This window comes from Accipiter gentilis, chromosome 10 (assembly GCF_929443795.1).
Source record: "Accipiter gentilis chromosome 10, bAccGen1.1, whole genome shotgun sequence".
NCBI classification, from domain to species: domain Eukaryota; kingdom Metazoa; phylum Chordata; class Aves; order Accipitriformes; family Accipitridae; genus Astur; species Astur gentilis.
In genome coordinates, this window is record NC_064889.1 from 26569837 (window position 1) to 26584434 (window position 14598).

Genomic DNA, 14598 nt, shown 5'->3' on the forward strand with positions numbered 1-14598 from the left:
CTTGGTTTTGCTGGTATGATCACAGCCAGCTGCTCCTTTCTTGAAGAGACAGTGTCAAGTTAAAAACTCTGTGTGCAAAATTCTGGTATTCCCAGTTCCCCTATCTGTAACACTCTAGGATATTTTGACAGCGGCATGTAGAGAGTCACTTTGCCTAATGTCTAGTCAGTTTTGTATTTTGTATTTCAGTAGGTTTGGAGAACTAAAAGGATCCTAATAGTAAGCACTCTCAGATGAGTATAGCTTTGGGGTTTTGATTGAAATTTCTTTGGTTTTATGGGTTTTGATAATTGTGAAGGCCTTTATGTCCACGACTGCTTTGCTTGTTAATAAAACAGAGTTTGGATCTTGGAATACTTGACAATGTCTCTTAAAACTTCTCTGCCTCTGCTTCATTACAAAATAATTAACAATCTGAATGCTGTTTTCTTCTCTCTTCTAGTTCTGTGCTTTCCCATTCTGAGACATCGATTCTTTCTATGCAGGTGAATTAATTTCTTCCGTCTGTAAATTTAGGTGGACAACTGTACTTTTTGTTAATCATTGTGGAAACAATGTAACTGTCCACATGACTGCATAGATTTATTTTTTTCTTTAGTATCCAAAGTTACCCATGTAGTATACTGTTCTTCTCCCCCTGCAAGTGGAAGTTATTAATACAGTTTCTTTCACAGATGTGTTTTCTTTTTACTGCAAGTAAATAGCTTTGACTCTTGTCATCCCATGACATAATCTGTGAGAGTACAGCAGGGGTTTGCATGAAACAGTTGTCAAAAACGTGACCTCACTGAAAGCAATTAGTAATTTCTGGGGCTGCTCAGCAACGGCTAGATTTTTTTCTCTCTGTTTTCAGTTGTTTGTTCAGACCCCTATCTCTTCCATGCATTTAAGTCACGTGGCAAGCAGGCAAAGCCAAGATTCAGTGAGCTGGCCCTCTGCATATTTCTGTGAACCACCAGAAAATTAGTACTAGAGCATGTGGTGTGAGAATTATTGCTTTACATAAGCATGTTGGGTTAATTCCTTTTCATTGCTGGAATTATTTTTGGCAAAATATCAAATACAGGTTAGAAGTATATCTGTGAACATATGGATAATGTGACACCTTTATTTTTGGTTCCTTAAAGTTTATTGCTGCTCACATTTGACTAGGTAAATTGGATTTTGAAGCATCAAATGCCATTCGTCTTCTGTACTTCTGATTTTCTTACCTCTAGATTAAATGGCTTCTCAGTTACTCTTGCTAACTGAGGGTCTGTGCCTGAAATGTTGCTGGCTTATCAAAGAATTAGTCTGAAAGAGAAAAGGGCTTTGGAGAAGGAATGGAAAGTGGTTTCCTCAGTTTAGCTCCTTGGTGTGTCATGCTTCCTCACCATTTTTGCTTTGTCAGAGATGGCAGCCGATTCTGCACGCTTCTCTAAGAATTAGCTCGTTCCATATTGAAACTGCACTACCGGGTTCCTCTGTACCATGATCGTTCTGCCCTCTGTTAGACTAACTCAATTACTTTCAATTCTCCTGATAGATTGTTTCATGCTGATACAAGTAGTCCATTGGTAACTTGTAATATCTCTTGTCTGTACATTTTTATAAATTGAAGTTTTAAATCTTTATGCATAGGAATATCTGCTGCTGTATTGTCCTGTGACTAGTAGTGCTCAGTCTTCCCTCTTTGTGTTGACCATCCTATTGTGTCTTAATGATATTTTTTTAAAATTATTTTTACACTGTAGATTCTTTGGGATAGTGTGTGCTTGTATACAGCAGCACAGAAGAACCTTTAGCTTGGAAGGGCCCACTGGCCTACAAGAAAATAATTTATCAAAGCACAGTCAGGGTAGTTTCAGTAAAATTCAGTTGGGTCCTATACCACTGTTTCTTGATGTGTTTCTTCTCTACTCAACTTTTCGCAGATTGTTGGCAACTTACTGTATTATCGCTACATGAATCCAGCCATTGTCGCACCAGATGCATTTGACATCATTGATCTTTCAGCTGGAGGTCAGCTGACCACGGATCAACGCAGAAACCTTGGTTCCATTGCAAAGATGTTGCAGCATGCTGCGTCCAATAAGATGTTCATGGGAGACAATGCACACCTAAGCATCATTAATGAATACCTATCGCAGTCATACCAGAAATTCAGGTAGAAGACCTTAGCTAATTAAGTTGGGAAGTTTGGCAGAGGGTAACATTGCAAGTAAAAAGGGATAATAATAAATTTTAAATATGATAAATTCTATCTCTGTCAAATATGCCATCTGTTGAAAATAAGAGATTGCACTCCAGACTGCCATAAGCATCAGTGACAATGGCACATAAAATGTGTACCTGGAATTTATGAACAATACATTGTATGTTAATGAGATTGTGAAGTCAAGTATTTAGACTTGGGAGTTTCCAGAATAAAGGTTGCTTTTGCACATGTTTATTGTGATACTTTGGATGTGGACAACTAGAATGGACGTACTTTCTTCTCTCTGATATGAACAGTGGCTCTCCATGAAAAGCCAGTGGTGCTCAGGAATAAAGCAGGTTGGCATTTAGCTGTTCATATATTTGAAGCAGGCCTTTGTTCAAGAATCGTGATATTAACACCTTTCATGTTTTGGAAGAAAGAAAACCAGAGATTGCTGGGAGCAAGGGGTGTTACCGTAGTGGAGGCAGGAGGACATGTGAACAGGTCACTGGAGGCATAGACCAGTCCTGTGAATGCTGAAAATAGCCCATGTCATCATGGCCAATGTCAATACCAATGTCAATAACTGCCTTTACTAGATTACTTCTGATGTGTTAAACTAAAGCTAACAAACTGTAGTGTGCCATAATGTACCATAGTTTAAAGAAAAGAAACTATGCTTGGGATTGTCATGGGGAGTTAATGCTCTTGATGCATCACGTGACTCTGAGTCATACTGATTCTTCTTTTCTCCTCCTTTTTTTCTGCAGACGTTTTTTTCAGGCTGCCTGTGAGGTTCCTGAATTGCAGGATAAATTTAATATTGATGAATATTCTGACTTGGTGACTCTCACTAAACCAGTTATTTATATTTCTATTGGTGAAATCATCAATACACACACTGTAAGTATACATCAGTCACAGTTGCTCAGTTGCACAGTGCTTACAAAGAAAATTCTGCTGCTGGCTGAAACACAAAGTTACCAAATACAAGGCTGAAAGCTGTCTTTTGAGTATAGTGTGCAAGAGCTTGTTGGTTTATAGGATTAAGTAATTTGTTGTGGCTTCTCGAAGTTTCTTTCAAAAGTATTTGCATATGTGATAATGGCACAGCTTTGAATGTTGATATTGCTGCTTTGGAGTTCAGTGAAATAAGATCTTTTTCTAAAAGATACCAGCTCAAAGTAATGTAATTTTACTGTCTCGAAAAGGATGTATGATTAATGACATAAATGTTCTTTCTGTTCGTCTAGTTGCTCTTAGACCATCAAGATGCAATTGCTCCTGAGCACAATGATCCAATTCACGAGCTGCTGGACGATCTTGGAGAGGTTCCTACAATTGAGTCCTTAATAGGTGGTCTAGTTTATTGTACTTAAGAAATATGTGATATTACCTTAAATGATTTGAAGTGCAATAAAGAAACTATCTAAGGAATCATCACAGGTCATTTAGGAGGATGTGCTCTAAAAAACAGCAACAGACTTGTTCCAGTGTATTCTCTGACCGCAGAATTTGTTACCCTGAAAAAAACAGGAGTTCCTTCTCTTCTCCCCACTCACCTCACTCCAGAAGTTTCTAGAAGGCAGGCTGTATTTTGACACGTTTTCTTTGTTCCATTATGCTGGAGCCATTTCTGGGAGCAAGGGGTGGGGAGGGGTGTCCGTTCCAGCTTGTTTGCAAAGATCTGTCTTCTGTTCTGGAGATCTGTATGCATTCCTTTCAGAGTCTATTAAATGATGTGTGTCCCTATAAGGATCTTTGGCAATTGGACAAACAACTTTTTTCCCTCCTTTGGAGTTTTTTCTATACATTAAGGATTTTATCCTCTTTTTTCTGGCTGGGGGAGGAAGGAACTGACTTTACTTGAAAGTTTTCTAAATACCTGAGCGATGGTTCAATGCTGTTGTAATGAAAGTTCAGACACAATTAAAGCAAGAAAATCTCCTTTTGATGGGATAGCTTACTTTGTTTAACAGAAGATTACAAGCTCAGTTGCCAAAAAGGGCTTCGCTCTTAGCTTGCAAAATTCATTCTAATGAGGACACGGACATAGAGGCATGGTCATATTTTCATTTAAAAAGTATTTTTGGCAGGTCAGCTACTCTTCTTAGTAAAGAGTGAGATGCTGAGATACAGTGTGGAATACACATACATCTTTAAGGCATATGCACTAGTGATTTTGTGGTGCCTTTCAATTTTATGAAGAAAACATCTGTAACATACTCAAGATGTTTTTTTAAAAGCTGGTTTTGGCTTTTGAAGGGTGCTTTTGACAGTGTAGGAAACAGTGTTGTTTTTCTGTGGTCTGTTACATAGGGAAAAATTACAAAGCTGTAGCAGTCAAGAACGTAAAGAATAGGATTTAATCTATAAACTCTTTCTGCTTGGCAGGGGAAGGGTCTGGCAATATTAATGACCCCAACAGGGAAATGCTAGCAAAGACTGAGGTTTCTCTCACACTCACTAATAAATTTGATGTTCCTGGTGATGAGAATGCAGAGATGGATGCGAGGACGATTCTCTTGAAGTAAGTAGGGGGTAACTGCCTGGTATGTTCCTGAAGAGAACAAGGAACCTGAATTTTCACAGTTAATCTGCATGGGAAAATAAGATAATCAAAGTGTAATTTAAACAAATGTGGGACTGTTACTCCAAATGCACTGAGCTTGTAGCCGTGTCCTTCCAATGCTGTGGCTGTTAAATGTGTTCTGTTAGTTCTTTGTCACTGTTGAAATTGTCATTCTTTGAAAGTCTATCTTGGATGGTTCTGGAGGGGAAAACTGCCAGAAAAGAAAACTTTCCAGATGTGAGCAAGTGTGACAGCAGCAGTTGAATTTGCCTGCATGTGAATAATTTGTAAAGATCATCTTAAATAATCCGTAATATACATCACAATTGAGTTTTAACTCTGAAGTCTATTAATGTAAAATTTAGGTGAATCAATATTTGTGTTGCCTGTATGGAAATTTTAAGGGTAACTAAATGTCTAGAGTATGTGAATAAGGCTTTGTTGCTAAGTTTGCTAGCTCCTGCAGAATTAGTTTCTTTACACAGCCTTTGAGAGAATTATGTCTGTATTCTGTTAGCGAAGCAGGAGACAATGGTAATTTACGATACTCTCCCTGTAGCTTTCCCCTGTCTGTGGGAAATATTTCCTTAGGGTACTTTGGTGTTGCTGCTCTCCTCTTTTGGTTTACGATGCGGTCTCCTTCTCTCTGCACTTGCTATCCCCCAAACCTGACTCTTAATAGATGAAGACTAACAGCCTTTTTGAGAAATAGAAGTGTTATTAGCCTAATGGAAAGAGAGCAACTGACTGTCAGGGATTTCGTTATTGCCAGATTCTTTATTCTGGAGGACTTAAAACTGGCCAAGAGTCAATATTAGTACTAAGCAAATTCCTCTTGCTGAGATGTATAGAGCAGCTACCTGACATTCAGATGCATATTTACCCGCCCTGATGCATTCCTGCTCAGATACTAGGTAGTTTAACTGAGAATTCTTCAGATTAGCTTATACTTGGCCTAGATGGACTAGTGATGTCCCAGAAGAATCTTGTCTCCAAAAATAACTTCAAATTAACTGGGCTTCTCAAAAGATACATCAGTATTTCCCTACCTGCCAGAAGAAGGTGACATTGATTTCAAAAGTAAAGATTTACCAGATGTGCTGGTAGTCATCTAAATTGTGGATGATGAGGAAGTTGTGCATGTGATGCACTTTGTGCAATGCCAGAAATAATTCCAGCCTGACTGCGAAGTACTGAAGGTGCTATTTGATTTCATTCTGTGGCTCAAGGACAGAATTGTCTAAGAGTGGGCACTGGCTGCGATTAAGTCACAGCTGAGATCAAGGAATGACCCTGTCTGTCACCAGATTGGAGTCAGGGATCTGTTTTGGCTCAGTTACCATACACATAAGAAAATAGTCCTGTGGAGTTTTTTGATACCTGTTACAAAGCACTAAAGTGCATTTATGGATGGATAATATTATAGACTCATTCTGGCTGCACAAATTTGCTGTTGCTGCTACCTGCTTTACCTTTCACCTTGGAATTGCAGCTTCTGTGGCCCATGTGGCAGGACTGGGGCTGCCTTGGAATGTATGGGGTAATGTCCCTGCTGTTTGAGGGTTACTGGGGAGCAAATCCTATGTACTACATAGATGAACCTTTCAGGGAACCAGTTTCTGATAACATACTGTCGTAAAGTCCTTCTCAGGGTTCTGGTCTGGTCTAGCTATGACTACCTAAGATGATCTGACCTTAGGTAAATCAGTAACATTGGTATTATTGCAAAACAGAACAGTATTGAAGGTCCTTCAGTTTAAAAGTTTTTTTTCTCCCATTCTCCTTGATTTCTTTGCAGCACAAAACGTTTAATTGTTGATGTAATACGCTTCCAACCAGGGGAGACGCTCACTGAAATCTTGGAAACTCCAGCTACCTCAGAGCAAGTACGAAGTTATTTATCTGCATTCTTTTTAGAGTAGGAAATTGTCATCTAGATATATATGGGTATTCATGGGAATCTGCGTTTATGTATTGCAGTGAAGCTGTCTCCGCTGATGTTGGAGCAGCGTGTAACAATAATAAGGAGGGAATGTAATGGAAATAAATTGTATGTGTGAATCTTACTCCTCTGGTAGTTGCTAGAAACTATTTTTCTAGAAGACCATTTTAATTAGCAGGTAGGCTTCTGCTGGTTCCCATACATGGAATGTGTTCATCAAACGTGGATTTATTGCAGTCAGTATAGGAATGACCAAGCAAAACTTTTTATCCGATGTTATGCCAGAGGTCAGACAATCTATTTCTGGTTCTTTGTCACCTTAAGGTTGATCTGCTTAAGAACTTGTAATTTTTTGTTTTCTTTTTCTAGGAAGCAGAGCATCAAAGAGCTATGCAGAAACGGGCCATTCGTGATGCTAAAACTCCTGATAAGATGAAAAAAACTGTGTCTGTAAAGGAAGGTTGCAACTTAAATCTTCAAGGAAAAAAAGATAAAATCAAGACAGGCCTGAAGAAATTGACAGAACTGGGAACAGTGAATGCAAAAAATAAATACCAGGAACTAATTAATGACATTGCAAAGGTATACCAATCAGTGGTTTCCTAGTAGTTGTAGTGGAGTTTTCCCACAGTTTGCAGCATTGTGAAACTGGTGTGAGTTTTCAGGAGGAGTAAGTATTGTAGTAGCTAATTTACAGACACAAAGCCTACCTTTTGCCACAGCATTTCCACCTCTTGGCATTTGGGAAGTCCTTTATTTTTATAGGGCGTTTCTGTTCTCTCAAATGACTCTGTTGCCAGAATTTCAGGCACTTTAAGGAAAGGTGTTATAGCTTGGAAGGGAAGTCCTGATGTGTGATCTTTTTTTCTGCTCCTTTTTACTAATTTAAGTAGCACCTCTACAAACTTATTCACATGAGGAAGTTTTGCCCATAACTTAAAGACGTCCTAACTATTATTTTTATTTAAATGTACCCATTCAAGAAAACCTGAATGATAAAGGGGGGAGCTGAGAAAAACTTGTGTCATGGTTTAACCCCAGCCAGCAACTGAGCACCATGCAGCTTCTTGCTCACTCCCCACCTCCCAGTGGGATGGGGGAGAGAACTGGGGGGAAAAAACAATAAAACTTGTGGATTGAGTAAGAACAGTTTAACAGGACAGAAAGGAAGAAAGTAATAGTGATAATAATATGATGTTAATAATAATAATTGTAAAAGAATTGGAATATACACAACAGGTTCACCACTCGCCAACTGATGCCCAGTTAGTTCCCAAGCAGCGATCTGCTCCGCCCTGGCCAGCTCCCCCAAGTTTATATACTGGGCATGACTTCACATGGTATGGAATATCCCTTTGGCCTGTTTGGGTCAGCTGTCCCAGCCATGTCCCCTCCCAACTTCTTGTACCCCTCCAGCCTTCTTGCTGGCTGGGCACGAGAAGCTGAAAAATCCTTGACTTAGTATAAACACTACTTAGCAACAACTGAAAATATCAGTGTGTTATCAACATTATTTTCATACTAAATCCAAAACATAACTCTATACCAGCTACTAGAAAGAAAATTAACTCTATCCCACACAAAACCAGGACAACTTGCAAAGGTGATCTAATACTGTTGTACATTTCTATGGTGACAATGTATTTTATATCATGTTTACCAAAAAACTATTTGGGAAATGTTATATATGTAAAGTGAATAATTGCCTTTAGGGATCCAATTAGAATTAATCATACTGTTGTTAATATGTACCAAAAATGAAAACAGAAGTCAACTTGAACATGTGATATTTTTTGTTCAGGTATTAAGGTAACTTATACTTAAAGATGGCCAACTAACAAAGAAAGATAAGAATGTCTGTGTGCTGCTGTGGTTATAGTGCAAGATACCTTTCCTACCTGGCTGTGGTAAAAATTGCTGGCTGCCTTTAGATCACGGACTGTCGGTGCCCACTCTAGTCATTGCAACTAGGACAGCATTGGACTTTGAGAAAGCAGCAACAGGTTCAAATGAACTGCTGTGTAGGGTTGGTTAGTTCCAAAAATAGTCAACACAGAGAAGAAGTGATGATGCTTAAACTGGGGCAAGTGCAACTGAAGGCTCCAGCTTGTAGCGTGAAGCAAGACTAAGCAAAACCAAATGAAGTATTTTGAATACTCTGTGCTCTGGGCTTGAGCAACTGGAGCACTCAAGTGACTGTTAAGTCTCTGCCTGTCTTTCTCTGTGGTGTAGGATATCCGAAATCAGCGTAGATACCGTCAGAGAAGAAAGGCAGAGCTGGTGAAGCTGCAGCAGACATACGGTGCCTTGAACTCCAAAGCCACTTTTTATGGGGAACAAGTGGATTATTACAAAAGCTACATCAAAACCTGCTTGGATAACCTGGCCAGCAAGGGCAAGTAAGTATTTCAGAACCATGCTGTGGCCCTAGAAGTGCTTCTTACAGAAAACACGTGTATGTTGTTGCTAAGAATCGTAATGTGATCTGCTCAAAGCTCCTCGGCCAAGCTCTTCACTGCAGCAGTAGTTCTAGGGAAAGGGTCTTAGTAGTGGTGGGAAAATATGGGGAGAGAGCAGTGTCCTGAGTGGGATCAAAAAGACATACTTGAAAGAATTTTGGTCCCTCTGGGAGAGGGGAGTTAGAGAGTCCAGTGGGAATGAAGCAGGTTGTGCAGATAATGCACATGCTGCTCAGTCAGTCCGTCCTGGCATCCTTTCTAGGAGCAGAGAATGAAAATAACATAGTTACCTACAAGGAAAGCATTGATCATGAATTATCCTCTTTTTATCCCAAATGGAGTCAGTTGTAGGGCAAGCTAATTCAGATTTTCCTAAAGAAAAACAAAAAAAAAAAAAAAAAAGAAAAAGTGTCTTCCTCCCCAGTGAGATGTGGTAAGAGCAACTGCCAGTGAAAACTGAGACAAGAAAGTTGTTGAGTAACCTTAGCCTTTTCCATGTCAGTTGTCACCAGATCCCCTTTGCCTAATGATAGATGATGCTGTTTTCTGTGAAGTACCATGTGGTTATGTTTTGGGGGTTTTTTCTTCTCCTGTAGTGTAAGTGTTATTGGTAAATAGTAGAAAATCAAAAATCTGATCTGAGCTACAAGTGCTTTGTAGATAAACTCACTAGTAGAAACACATCATCTATCAGCTGCATTGGTCACAGTAGATTAGCTGTACTGGTTCTATCCCCTCATCTAAATAGTCTTAAATGTTTGCTGTCTGAAATCTCTCTACTCATTTGACTAATCATCTTGTTTAATTTTGGGGTTTTTTTTGTTGTTGTTTTCAGAGTCTCTAAGAAACCTCGAGAGATGAAAGGCAAAAACAGTAAAAAGATTTCTCTAAAATATACAGCAGCTCGACTTCATGAGAAGGGAGTGCTTTTAGAGATTGAGGACCTGCAAGTTAACCAGTGAGTATTTTTAAAAAACTCTTTAGAGATAAATAACCTTCTCGGAGAAAGAGGAAAACAGGAATGTTGAATTCTTGTCTCTCTTTGAACTAGTCTAGGTGCTGGCAATTGAAGAACAGAAGCTCTGAGATTTGTTTGAGATAGTGACAGATTGTCTTGAGGTTTTGTTCTTGGAATTTAGCATTGTTGGTAGACATAACTATTAAAGCTGAAGAAATTGTTTTGGCGATCTAGGCTGGCATTCCTAGGGCCAGGAAACCTTGCATAGTGATCACTTGGTAGTTCTCTCTCTCTCTCTCTCTCTTTTTTTTAAATTCTTTTTTTTCCTGGTTGAAGCAAAGGAGGTCTTTGAGAACTGTAATAGGATTTAAACATGACAACCTCTTCCCACCCACCCCTTCCCTGTCACCCCTACAGTCACGGAAGGGTACCTCCTCGGGTGAATTGTCACTGTGGTTAATAGCTCTCACTGTTGAAAAATCAACTTAATGCTAGTTTGAGTTTGTCCAGCTGCAGTTTGCTAGCCTTGAGAACCTGGTATATCTTCTGTGGAATATAGAGAATCTGCCTGTTACTAGAATTTTATTCAACCCTGAATCCTATTTTGTACTTTGTGCACTAAATGAGGATGGATGTGCAGCACTAAAGTAGACTAGACTGCGTGGGCTAAATTACTGTCTTTCCTACTATGCTTGTGTGGTGTGATCTACCAGACGTAAAATCTGTTAGGCTTCCATTCATTGTGGTATTGAGTCTTGTCGGCTTTTATGGTCTCATTCCAAATGGGGATATAGAATAAAGAGTTAAGAACAGAATTCTTAGAAATTTATCTTCAGGTTTCATCTCGTATATTCTCTCCCTGTTTCAGTAGGAATTACGTGTTCAGTAATGAACTGTGGGTTTTCATTTCTCAACTTTCATAGGTTTAAAAACGTCATATTTGAAATCAGTCCAACAGAAGAAGTAGGAGATTTCGAGGTAAAAGCAAAATTCATGGGGGTACAGATGGAAACCTTTATGTTACATTATCAGGTAAGAACCGTCCTATTTAGTAGTGGCATGTAAGTTCTGCTTGCCAGACTCTTCATAAAAATAATAAAGACATGTTTTCTGCCTGAACAGTCTGAAAAATGCTCTCGAAAACAACCCATTTGTTGCAGGGAAAACAGTTGCAATGCAAATGGAGGATTCAGACTACTTTTGTTTCTTTACTAATGAAAGCCTGATGTTAGTCTGTGTTCTTAGTTACACTTACATGTATGCACACAGAACAAATGCATGCATTTTCAACAACTTCCTGCTACAGCAGAGAGATCAGGAGTCTGTGGCAGTGGTCCGGGCTTGGGTGTGGTGGCTTTAGCTGGTCATCACATATTGGTGTTCTTTCTGCCACCCTACACTTACCTGTTTCTTTAGCCATACAGTTCTTAAGAGTCTTCAACCTTTCCTTAGGCCAGGCTACTGAAACAGGCATACTAACTGACCTTTTCCCAAACGGTTCCCTATTCTTCCTCCCACGCCAGTACTGTTATGTCTGGTGTCTGTCTCTACCCACCTCCTACCCAGCTTGGGTGGTGTTAGGTTTGTTAATTGTGGATGCCTCAGGGGTCTCAAAACAGATTGTGTGCAGGAGCACCTCGCATTGTGGGAGGTCCATGCAACCTAACTGGCTGCTGGGAGGGACAGCTGCCTTGCTCATGCTATTCATGTGTTCTGAGGACTCCCCTAGTTCATTCCAGTCCTAATCCATTGGAGCTGGTCATGAACTTCTTGATTCATGGGGCTACCCACGGTCACTTGCTCCTTGGGCATGTGAGTTGCTATACCACTATGTGTTTGTAGCACTGCTTTGCAGAAAAAGCAGATGTTCTGAGAGGACAGCAACAAGAGAACTGCCTTTGGTCATACAAGTATAGCATTAACAGTGGCATCTGTTAAAAAGACTTGCATTGCCATTGCCAAAATTTTTACAGAAAGCAGCAGAAATAGCTTTATCATTTTTTACTCTAGTGTCACCCAGGCTGGACAGCTGCAGGAGCCAGATTTGGATTTTGGAACGCACACAACATTTCCCTGCAGTAGTACTACATGAATACCTTCTTCAATATGTATTGTTCAAGAGCAGGCTTGCTGAAAGAAATTCCTTGCTGAGATAAATCAGTGCAGGGAGTCCTATTGCTCTGTCAGGTGCATCACTGACAAGAGCAAAGTATAGCTAGAAATACTGCCTACGTAAACACCTGAGAGACTGAATCGGCATTGTGTACATAGTCCTAACAGAGATGCCATTTCTTACTCTGCCCTAGATTGCAGTGCTCTAAACCATCTCACTGAGACCTGTGACAACGAAGAATTTTAGAAATTGATGCTGTGGAATGGTGTAATATTTCTTGGGTACATAATATAATTAGGCACATAGGAGACCCTTTCTAAACATTACAACAACTTCATAGCTACTGTGCAAATGAAAAGCCTGGAGCTAAACCTGAAATTTGGCTTTCTTAGAACGGTCTTCTATTTCTGCCCTCTTTGGTAATTTTTTTGTAATAAACATAGATTAAAAAAATTAACATCTTAAATGCCTTAGAGCAACTTTATTTTTCATGCAGTACAAGCGGATCTTTAATGAGTCTCTCATTTTTCTATCTTATGCCATGTACTTTGTGATAGATATTCCTCAAAAACCTACTGTACCACAGGGTGTTGTATATTCTTTATAAGCTCTTGAAGACTCCTTGCTCATAAAGGTATTGTCTTTGGCAGGATCTGTTGCAGCTGCAGTATGAAGGCGTTGCAGTCATGAAGTTGTTTGACAGAGCAAAAGTGAATGTCAACCTTCTGATCTTTCTTCTGAATAAGAAATTTTATGGGAAGTAACTGACCTCTGCTAGCAAGTCTGTGAAAGGGGAGATGAGTAGAACCCTGCACATACAACTTTTAATGACCTAGCTATGTATCAGTATATGCCCATGCTGTGCTAAAGTATATCAGATGTATCATGAAGGAGGACTAAGAACCTCTTGTGAATTGATAACCCTGACTGAGTCTGCAGGGAGTTGGTTTCTTGTTTATTTATGATCTTTTATCTTCAACTTTGAAGGTCCCCGGAAAAGCAGTTAATTTAGAATGTATTTTTACATGGCGCTGGGGATTAAACTAATACTCTAGTATATTTAGGGCATCTGGATGCTTTATTTGCCTAATTGTGTGCTTCATGAGGCTTGAATTCTTGTTGCCTCTGCAAAGAGAAAGCTAGCACTGTACAGCAGTTGGTTTGCCTCTTCCTGAAAGCAAAAAAAGGTTGCAGATTGTGTTTGGACTCCAATTATTCTCTGACAGCAATGACCAAAATAAAAAAATGGTCAAAGTCCAGGTTACCCATTTGTTTGTGAGCTTGTGGTGGTGGCGGTGGCCAATTCCCAAGATAGAACTACTATAGTCTGCGGAATCAGTAAGCGTCATAAATGGTTGCTGAACTATTCGTGATTATGTACTACAGCCACATAGAACAGCTTTAGTGTCTCATTTTTCTTGATTTGTTTCTGTTTATTACACTGTAATAATTTACAGATGGCCCCTTAAACAGAGGGACTGTGGAATGTATTTACTAGGGCTTAAAAAGAAGCCTTTTGGGGAAGGAGAGGGGAAACTTAAAAAATTTCTTGCGGCATATTAACTTTTAATGTTGCTTACAAAGCATTTGAAATGTAAAAAATAACTTTCTTCCAGTTTAGAGCAATGTTCTATATATAACTGTATCTGATGCAATAAATGTTAAGCTCTACCTGCAGACTTGTCAAAGGGAAGAAAACTATCTTAAACAGGTTAGCTTTTAAAAAGTTACATTTTTCTACCTATACTCAAGTTCCCATTTCTTTTGCTACTTTGTAGAGTTTTTTTTCACCATGGTAGTGGTGCTGGTTGTTCTGCTATATCCAATAAAAATGCAGAGACTCTAAAAAAAAAAAAAAAAAAAAGGAAAAGGAATCTGACCTTTAAATTCATCGGTTGCTCCAGCTCTGACCCCAGTTTTTTTCATAACATTTTTATTTTTTAAAAAAGGGACATAGCTCTTAGTTGCAAATTTCAAGTTATTCATAGGTCACTTGTATTGTTCATTCAGATTGAGTTTAATTGAACTGCTTTATCTCTGATCTATACTGAGCTAGTTATTTCAGCTTAGATCTTTTTTTCTCATGAAAGACACTCATAGTATTGGAAATGGCTACATTCCATTTGTTTCTGCAGTCCTCTCGGAAACAAATATTTATTTCAACCTGCTGATATCTAGACTGTATTTAAACATATTTTAATGTTCGTGTATGTGTGGTCCAACCCAGTAACAAAAATTACTTGCCAAACCCAAGAAAGATCTTTATGGTCCAGATAGTCTGAAACAAGAGATACCTCAGAACTGGATTTCCATTAAAATCTGACAGAGGTCTGAAATGGGATAAATGTCTTGCCTTGGTTTTTTTTGTGTTGTTT

At 39.1% G+C, this 14598-nt stretch overlaps 1 protein-coding gene across 1 annotated transcript in view; it reads left to right on the forward strand.

The window, feature by feature from the left end:
- Positions 1-14112, forward strand: part of IQGAP1 (IQ motif containing GTPase activating protein 1) — a 75258-nt gene extending 61146 nt beyond the window's left edge. The window contains exons 29-38 of the mRNA XM_049813061.1: positions 1914-2146; positions 2950-3082; positions 3433-3535; positions 4574-4709; positions 6550-6637; positions 7063-7275; positions 8926-9092; positions 9988-10110; positions 11034-11142; positions 12874-14112. Of these exons, the coding sequence (XP_049669018.1) occupies positions 1914-2146; positions 2950-3082; positions 3433-3535; positions 4574-4709; positions 6550-6637; positions 7063-7275; positions 8926-9092; positions 9988-10110; positions 11034-11142; positions 12874-12987 (1419 nt within the window). The 3' untranslated portion in view covers positions 12988-14112. The remainder of the gene's footprint in view (positions 1-1913; positions 2147-2949; positions 3083-3432; positions 3536-4573; positions 4710-6549; positions 6638-7062; positions 7276-8925; positions 9093-9987; positions 10111-11033; positions 11143-12873) is intronic.
- The last annotated feature ends 486 nt before the right edge of the window (positions 14113-14598 follow it).